The 9,903-nt window shown below is 46.3% G+C and overlaps 1 protein-coding gene across 1 annotated transcript; it reads left to right on the top strand.

Annotated features, from left to right (window-relative positions):
- Window positions 1–3,827: 3,827 nt before the first annotated feature.
- Gtsf1l (gametocyte specific factor 1 like) lies at window positions 3,828–9,273 on the top strand. Its single transcript, XM_052723841.1, is given in 2 exon segments — window positions 3,828–8,129; window positions 8,131–9,273. Coding segments are annotated over 2 exon segments (537 nt in total). The 5' UTR covers window positions 3,828–7,727; the 3' UTR covers window positions 8,266–9,273.
- Window positions 9,274–9,903: the final 630 nt, after the last annotated feature.

Below are 9,903 nucleotides of genomic sequence, written 5' to 3'. Positions count from 1 at the left end.
TGTTGAGGCCAGAAGAAGGCATCGGATCTCCTGAAACTGGAATTACAGGCAGTTGTGAGTTGCCTGATATGAGTACTGGGAACCAAACTTGCATTCTCTCCAAGAGTAGTAAGTGTCTTAACCACTGAGCCATGTCTCCAGCCTCAAGGCTCCTTTTTAGGTGCCAACCTAAAAGCAGAGAGGTGAGCAGAATGTCAGAGGATCAACAGGGACTAGGGAAGTAGCTTAGTGGTAGAACACTTGCCTAGCATGCATGAGACCCTGGGCTCCATCCTCAGTACTGCATAAGTTGGGCGTGGTCACACACACACACAATAACATCCTCCTCCTCCTCCTCCTCCTCCTCCTCCTCCTCCTCCTCCTCCTCCTCCTCCTCCTCCCAGCACTTGGGAATAGAAGGCAGGAGAATTAGAACTCCAAGACCATTCTTAGTTACATTGTGCAGTCTGAGATACCTGAAGCACTGCCTCAAAAAAAAAAAAAAAACTCAATACACAAAAAAACCACTTATAATTATGTGTATTTGGACTTTGGTTCAGTCCTGTGTGGGGCAAGAGGAAGAGTAACAAGGATCCCCCAGTGTGAGGAATGTTTCCCATGTTCATCTGGGGTACCAAGAGCTCCAGCTTCATGGATGTAGGGATGCATCTGAACCCTTCTTTCCATCCAAGGAGACTTTGAAAGGCTTCCCAGGGTAGCAGCAGAGCAACAAGACAAAGGAAGGCAGGCCGAGACCATGTTTGCAGGCCAGCCCCTCCCTATGCCGGTACCTACAAGGCACAGAAGGGTACTCAGCTGAGGAGGCTGTGACTTGGGTGCAGGTGGTCCCTGGCTCTATCTCTACATGGCAAGCTTCTTCAAAGGAACACATCTATCTCACTTTAGAACAACAGAATTTTCCCTACAAGGAATTTTCCAAAACAATGAACGCTAAGCTACCAAATAAAGCTAGTCACCTCGGAGTGGTAGCACACATCTATAATCCCAGTGCTTAGGAGGCTGAGGCAAGAGAATTGCCAGTTCAAGGCTAACTTGAGCTACATAATAGGACCCTCTCTCCCTCAAACCAAAATGAAGTTGCAAAAACAGGTCCATGCAGGCTTCAAACACAGCTTTCAATCAACTCAGCTTATCAAGCTTTAAAAACTGAAATGGCAAACCTCAACATATCTGTCTGCATAGAGCAAGAAACTATTCAAGGCAGTGTGGCAGATTTGAAAAACAACCAGAACCCTAGAAGCATAAACTCTAAACATCCAAATTATGAAGCAATGGGGAGGGGTTGGGGAGACGGCTCCGTGGGTGAAGTACTTGCTGCACAAGCCTGGGGACCTGAGTTCAGGCCCCAGCACCCAAAGAAAGAGCTGGGTGTTGGCTCCTATAAGTGCTGGGGTGGAGGAGACAGATGTGTACTAACTACTTTTGTGTTGCAGTGATAAAACACCATGACCAAGGCTGGAGAGATGGCTCAGCAGTTAAGAGCACTGGCTGCTCTTCCAGAGGTCCTGAGTTCAATTCCCAGCACCCACACAGTGGCTCACAACCATCTATAATGGGATCTGATGCCCTCTTCTGACATGCAGGCATATATGCAGATGGAGCACTCATATACATAAAAAAAATACATTAAAAAAACAAAACCCGCCACAACCAGAAGCAAGGCCACACCTTCTAAACCTACCCAAACAATGCCACCAACTGAGAACCACGTATTCAAACATCTAATTTTTTTTTAAATTATTAAGTTTTTTAAATTTATTTTGCATACCAACCAGTTTCCTCTCCCTCCTCTCCTCCTGTTCCCTCCTCCACCTCTTTTCTACCCTCCCCTCCATCCACTCCTCAGAAAGGGGCAGCCCTCCCATGGGAGTCAACAAAAGCATGGCATATCAAGTTGAGGCAGGACTAAACTCCTTCCCCCCTGCATCAAGGCTGAGCAAGGCATCCCACCATAGGGACTAGGCTCCAAAAAGCCAGCTCATGCGCCACAGACAGGTCCTGGTCCCATTGCTAGGGGCCCCGCAAACAGACCAAGCTACACAGCTGTCACCCACATGAAGAGGGCCTGGGTCAGTCCCAGGCAGGCTCCCCAGCTGTTGGTCTAGAGTCCATGAGCTCCCACGAGCTCGGGTCAGCTGTCTCTGTGGGTTCCCCCTTCATGATCTTGTTATTGGATGAAGATTCTATGATGACAATTATGGTAGTCACCAGTCTGATTATAAGAGAAGGCCAGTTCAGGCACCGTCTCCACTATTGCTAAGTCATAGCTGGGATCATCCTGTGGACTCCTGGGAGTTTCCCTAGCACCAGGTAACTCCATAATGGCCCCCTCTATCAAGATACTGCTTTTGTTTCTCTCCCTCTCCATCCCTCCCCCAACTCCCCATTCCCCATGCCCTCCCCTCTGGTCCCCCCCGCCGCCCCCCCTCACCTGTCCCTTGTTTACCCAGGAGATCTGTTTTCCCTTCCCAGGGCAATCCATGTGTCCCTCTTAGGGTTCTCCTTGTTACCTAGTTTCTCTAGGGCTGTGGATTGTAGCCTGGTTATCCTTTGCCTTACATCTAGTATCCACTTACAAGTGAGTACATACTGTGTTTGTCTTTCTGGGTCTAGATTACCTCACTCAGGATGATTTTTCTAGTTCCATCCATTTGCCTGCAAACTTCATGATGTCATTGTTTTTTTACTGCTGAGTAGTACTCCATTCAAACATCTGATCTTATAGGGGAACGTTCTTGTTTAAATAACCACACACCCTGTCTTGATTAGGTCAGTGAAGCACCTTGATCAAAAAGCAAGTTGGGGAGGGAAGGGTTTATTCATCTTCCACAGCACTGTTCATCATTGAAGGAAGTCAGGGCAGGATCCTGGAGGCAGGAGCTGATGCAGAGGCCATGGAAGAGAGCTGCTTACTGGCTTGCTTCTCAAGGCTTCCTCAGCCTGCTTTCTTATAGAACCCAGGACCACCAGCCCAGGGATGGCACCACCCACAATGGGCTGGGCCCTCCCCCATCGATCACTAATTGAGAAAATGCCTTACAGCTGGATGTCATGGAGGGTTTCCTCAACTGACACTCCTTCCTCTCTTGTGCCTCTAGCTTGTGTCAAGTTGATATAAAACCAGCCAGTGCACACCCCAGTGTCACCAATGGGAACAGCTCAAATACCTGCACTTATGGTAGAGTGAGGAGCATTGTCAGTGGTTAAGAGCACTGGTTGCTCTTCCAGAGGACCTTGGTTCAATTCCCAGCACCCACAGGATGGCTCACAACCATCTGCAACTCCAATCCTAGGTATCCAAAGCGCTCATCTAGCCTCTGTGGGCACTGCATGCACATTGTATATAGACATACATGCAGGCAGTACACCCATACATATGAAATTTTTAAAAAGGCTAAAAAACCCAGAGAGTACCAGGTTCAGTGAGAGACCCGTCTCACTTAAAAAATAAGGTGGAGAGTGACTGAAGAAGGCACCCAATGTCATCCTGTAGCCTCTGTTCACACATGCAACACACAAACATGCACACGCATGTACAACACACTCTCATAAAAGATACAGCAGGGGTCTCTGGCAACAGATCTGTCACCAGAGAAGAAACAGTGAGCTAAAGCATAGATCTGAAGAAGTTATAGTTGATGGCACAGGACACATATAGAAGAGGGTAGGAGATGCTGGGCACTACAGTGAGTGCAGCACCAGGGTCCTCGGGGAGAGAGGAGAGAGGAGGAGGCAGAAGCAGCATTGGAGGAGTGGCGGGATGTTTTCTGAAACCAACACGAGACAGTCACACACAGATTCAAGGGGCCGAATAAATAAATATAGTGTTACTGCTCTAGTTGGCATCGTGAACCTGGGGGAGCAGAGCCTAAAAATGAGGCAGACCAAAGTTTCATGCAATAGCCAACTTTATTCAGAGAATCAGACAATTTATACTCAGAGTATTCTTGAGAGTTAAGCAAGGTCATATGAGCAAAGGTCACATGAATTCAGGCTGTATACAGTCACGAGGGCAAGGTCACATTAGCTCAAGCTGTGTATAGTCAACTCATGCTTGGAAACATCGTTCTGAGGAATGGGTAAAATGATGGGTAATCTAAAGTAACCCACCTGCGTTTTACACCTGGCAGGGCACGAAAGCACATTCCAAAAACAGCCCATGTTATGGAGGGACAGAGGTTACAAGACTCTTGTTTACCTGAGTTTTCTCACAAGGCATCAGAAATCTCCTCACACGGCTTCAGCCATGGACCATTCATGTATTTCAACAATAGAAAAAGAATAAAAGAGAGAAATCCCCACCAAGCCAGGCCTGCTAACCCTAGTTAACTGGAGCAAATTCAAGGCCAGCCTAGGGTACAGAGTGAGTTCAAGGCCAGCCTAGATAATTTAGTAAAACTGTGTCTCATATTCAACAATGAAAAAAAAATTGAGGACATAAATCCACGGCAGAGTGTTTGCCTAGCCTATGCATGGACATGGGTTCAAGTCTCAGTAGCACGTATACAAAAATAAATAAAAGAAAGAGAAATAACTCATTTCAATAAATATTAGACTGGAAAAACCAACAATGAAAATTCTGTAAGACAGACGTAAACAAGGAATTTTTTATTTTATTCTAAAGAAGTTAGGAAGGGGCTTAGACACAGCTCATCAGTAAAGTTCTGACCTCACAAGCACAAGGGCTCAGTCCCCAGAACCCAGGTGAAAATGCCACAGGACACAGCTCTGCCTTCGTATAAGCCCAGAGCTGGGAGGTGGAGACCTGCTGACCAGCCACTCTAGCTTAACTGGTGAGATCCGGGGCAGCGAAAGACCCTTTCTCAAAGGAGATGGGCAACGTTTCTGAAGATGATACCTGAGATAGTCATGTAGCCTCCACGTTTGTGCATGCACGTACATGAGTATACACACACACACACACACACACACACACACACACACACACACACACACACACGGAGGCATGAGTATCTGATCTGGACTCTCAGCTCCGTGAGTAGCATGATAAAAACAAGTGGACTCAGCTCAAGTGAAGAGGAACACACTACAATCAGGGAAAACACTATTCAAGAGTAAGGGGAGGAGGCTGCTGGAAAGTTAGCTCAGTGGTTCAGAGCATTTGTTGCTCTTAGAGAGGACCCAGGTTCAATTCCCAGAACCCACACGGAGGATCACGACTGTCTGTAACTCCAGTCCTGAGAGATCCAGCACCCTCTCTGACCTCTGAGAGCGCCAGGTACATACTTGGTGCACTTACATAATGCAAGCAAAGCAAAACACTCATACACATAAAAAAATCAAATCAATCTTTAAAAAAAATAAATAAAGGTGGGGCTAGAGAATTGGTTCAGCAGTTAAGAGCACTTGCTGCTCTTCCAAAGAACCTGGGGTCAGTTCCAGCACCCATATCAGGAGCTCACCGCTAACATCTTCTTCCCACATGCATTCAGCATACACTCACAGACACTCATAAACAAAATCAATCTTTAAAGGAAAAAATGGTGAAACAAGGGTGTTGTTGGGCAAACAGAGACAGAACCATCTGTCAAAAGGAGGTCAGGAAGATGACCTTGAACTGGGACAGTGATTCCCCAGGCGGGTGTAAGCTGCAAGGTAAGCCAGAATATCAGAGAGGTACAGATTTGAGAAGCAAGAGAGGCACGGAGGAGAAAGGGACCAAAATCTCAAAGATAGGAATGGCAAACAGCAGCAAAGCCCAAGGAAGCGGCTAAATCAGGCTTAAGCAACTCTCCCTTCGCAAGCACATTCCCATCCTTGGTGTGTCTGTTTCTCTGACTCTTTGAGAAGCACACATGCATGCAGGAGTCCGCAGAGGCCAGAAGAGGGCATCAGATCCCCTAGAATTGGAATTACAGATGCTTGCTAGCTCTCAAGGGTATGCTGGGACCTGAGCCAGTGCTCTTAACCACTGAGTACTCTCTCTAGCCCTCCAAAACATCTTTATAAAACCCTAACTCTGCTTCAGAAAAAATAAATGATAATAATAAAACCAGGTTTCAAATATGGAAAAGAGGTTGAGGATTTTGCTCAGTGGTAGGGCTTGCCTAGCACTTGTTAAAACCTTGGTTTCAGTCTCCAGCACGAAAAGGAAGAAAAGGAGGGAGAGAGAAAGGCCAAAGAAAAACTTTACCTGCTCCAGAAAGGGTAAAATACTAACTTTAAAGTTGGATAAATCAAGGGTTAGAGAGATGTTTCAGTGGTTCTAAGAGCACTTGGTGCTATAGCCGATGACCCAGGCCCCGACATGGTGGCTTGCAACTGTCTGTAACTCCAGGTCCAGAAGATCCAGAGCACTCTTCAGTCTCCACCAGCACCAGGCACACATACAGTTGCACTTACACACATGCAGGAAAAACACACACAAAATAAAAATCTATTTAAAAAAAAAAAATCAGTAAATTGGGCCAGGCAGTGGTGGCGCACGCCTTTAATCCCAGCACTCGGGAGGCAGAGCCAGGTGAATCTCTGTGAGTTCGAGGCCAGCCTGGTCTACAGAGCGAGTTCCAGGACAGTCACCAAAACTACACAGAGAAACCCTGTTAAAAACAACAAACAAACAAATAAAAATCAGTAAAGCATCCATGGATACTTCAATTTGTAATTAAACAATTGGAAAGTGTACAAATTGAGGAAGGTGGAAATATTTCTTCAACACTGTGTACTTAAAATAAGGGATGATGCCAGGTGTGCTGCACACACCGGAAATTGTAGCACTTGGGAGGCTGAGGCAAAAAGGATTTCAAATTTGGGGAAGAAAAAAAATGAACCAAAGAGAGCAGAAAATAAAGACTGAGGATGTAGCTCAGTTCACAGACTGCTTGCCACAAATGCATGAGGCCCTGGGTCTGGTCCCCAGCACCACGTAAACTGGATACAGTAGCACACATCTATAATCCCAGCACACAAGGTGGAGGTCATCCTCAGCTACCTATCAAGATCCAGGCCAGCCTGAGCTACATGAAACCTGATCTCGGGAGCGGGGAGGAAGAGAGTGGTGGGACAAAGGAAGAAAAGGAGGCAGGAAGGACTGGCAAGGCGGCTCATTGGGTCAAGATGCTTGCTGCTAAATCTGATAGCCTGAATTTGATCCCAGAACCCAGGTGGAGGAAGAAAACCAAGTCCTTCCTGCAAGTTCTTCTCCGACCTCCACAAGAGTGTCACCACACGCCACTCCATACAAATAAATACACGTAACAAACATTTTTGAAAGACAGCACAAAGTTAGCTGATTTAAACCAATGTATCCTGGGTTTAAATATACTAATAGTCAGAAGATGCACACGGCAATGCTGATGTCATAAACAAATTTGAATAGCCGCTTCCCTCAAAGCCACTCCCCCAAGCAATGACCAGCCCCTTGCTGATGTCATAAGCTGTCCACTGTGACCACCCATTCTGTCCCTTGACAACACAGGGTCTCAGCCCTTCGAGTGGATGGGTTGTAACCTGCTAACTTCACCTCCCTGGAAGCTACTGTTTTGGGCTCTTGTATCTGCTTGAGTTAACTTTTCTTGTGGCCCCCTGCTGGTCTTCTCTGCGTAGCTGTTGCTGACGGAACTTGAAGAGTAAGAATTTCACTCTAGAGTCCCAAGAGTCAAAGCCTAGCAGAAGACAGCACAATCTTTCTTACAAAAAGGCTTTTCCTTGAGAGGTGTGTCATCTAGCCTTTGGCAGCAGGACACCTGGCTTCCAGTCAAGTCCCCATGGAGCCAGAATCCATAGAAATCTGTCCTTATAACCCTCACCACCGAATCCCACTCAGCAGACTCCAGTACCACCTGGCATCATGCAGGAAGAAGAATCCCAATAAAGCCAAAAAGATGGCTAGTTGTAAATACAACGCCTGCCACGTGGTCCCCATCAGGAAGCTGGCTGAACACGAAGCTACTTGTGTCAACAGAAGCTCCATGGAGGAAGAGGACACTCTGAGCCCTCTGCACGTGAGTCTCCCACAGCCGCAGAACGAGGACACGCTACAGGTCCCTTGGCTTTCCAACCCGGATATATGGAATGTTGACGGTGCCAACGGTCACCCAATGTTCGTCCTTAAGAGTTTTGTTCCCCAAAAACTTGTTTGTGAAAGTGACACTCAAGAGTCACAGAGAGGAGACCAACCCCCAGAAGATCCTCAGACCAGGACGAGGAGGGCAAACCTCTAGCAGCGCGAAGAGGGCTCTCAAATGCGTGGATAGACACGAATCTCAGAATAAAAGCCTGCAAAGTAACCGGCCCTGCTCTTGATTGTTTCAAAGGGCTTAGGAGGTCTGAGGTGAAGGAGGTGGGGTTTATAACATAGGTGAGAATGAATGTAAGTTTAACCAACTCCCATGGGCAACACTTTGACAGTAGCGATGAAAACGATCACACACAGGCTTTAATCAAGTAATTCTACACCTAAGACTTCACCCTGCGCAGACAGCCACATGGGGCAAATGAGGCCGAGCAGTTATTCAGTGAGGTGTGATTTATAGCAGCACTGACTTACTCATAAGGAGGGCCTACCTGGGGGAGTGATGTTGCGGCTTCGCCAATGAGAGAAGGTACTGTAATGAGCCAGCTGTAGAAACTGTGTTGGAAGCGGGACACCGCGTGTTCTGAAAAGTTTATAGCTAGGCTCAGCTCACCTTGCAGTCTCTCTGGCAGCTACTTGGTTCTTAAACAGGCAGAGATAACACCTACGCCAGTGACCCCATGTTCCAATAAAACTATCTACACAAACAAGAGGCAGGCTAGATTTGGCCAGTGGGATGTAGATTGCCAAACCCTGAGTTTAACTGATAAAAAGCCTAGAAAAGTCTACATTATAGTATGCCAGTTTTACAGGGCCAGAGAGGAAACATGATATACGTGCCTGTGTTTACATGGCACACACAAGATACAATGGGAATCTGTCCCCAGAGGTCTAAGTGGCTATCACCTGATAAAAGAGCTTCCTCCCTAGACTGCCTCAATGGAAGACAGTGAGGTAACCAAGGAGTAAGGATGACATCTCCCCGTTTCTTCGCCTGTGCATACATGTGAATGTGTTACCTGGCTTAAATATTTATTTAAATATATATAACAGCAGCCAGAAGCCATAATTAGGGTTTTTTTTATATATAAGTTTTTAAGGAAGAAATCTTCTGAAGACACGGTCTTATTGTGTAGCTGGCCTAGAAGTAACCATATAGTCCAGTTGGCTTTGAATTGTGAACTTCCTGTTTCTGCCGAGGTCACAGGGGTCATGCCACATCCAGTTTGGGAGGAAAGTTTTTTTTTTTTTTTTTTTTTTTTTTTTAAGCGTAACTTGGGCACCTTCCACTCTTGTATAATATTAGAGGGACCAGCCTTAATATTATACATCCCAGGGGCTCAGGAGAGAGAACTACTAACGGCGAGGACTATTTTCGGGAAATAGAATCTCAGCACACACTTGCTTTAATTCCTCTGGCATAACATCCTATATACACAGCTTAGTTCTGCTCTCGTGCCTAGCTCCTTTCTTGGCTGATTTCTCTATGTATTTATCTACTGTTCCCTCTAAGTTCTATCTTAATTGTTCCCTCTATGTTCTATCTTAATTCTCTCGTCTTAATTCTGTCTCATCTAGGTCCTTTTCATCTTGTTCTTACCCAGCTAGTACTTCCCCATCTGACTCTTCCTCATCTTCCATCTTGTCCACACGTACTCTCTGGTCAAAATCCTCCTTGTTCCTCCCGGTTCTCTGTCTCTCTGTCCTCCACGTGCCCTGGAAGTCCCAGTATATATACACTTACAAGTAGTAATCCCTTTGTAGTGCAAAGCCAGGCTTCCAGGGTCAAATGGAGGGGTGATAAGAATCACATAGAGGGGCAATAACTGTTGATTATCATTTGCAACCCCAAAGGGAAGTGACCAATG

The sequence above is a fragment of the Peromyscus californicus genome, unplaced genomic scaffold (assembly GCF_007827085.1).
Source record: "Peromyscus californicus insignis strain IS unplaced genomic scaffold, ASM782708v3 Scaffold_7__1_contigs__length_154581171, whole genome shotgun sequence".
Lineage (NCBI taxonomy): Eukaryota > Metazoa > Chordata > Mammalia > Rodentia > Cricetidae > Peromyscus > Peromyscus californicus.
Note: the sequence above shows the minus strand (reverse complement) of the source record. Positions and strands in the feature narration are given on the sequence as shown.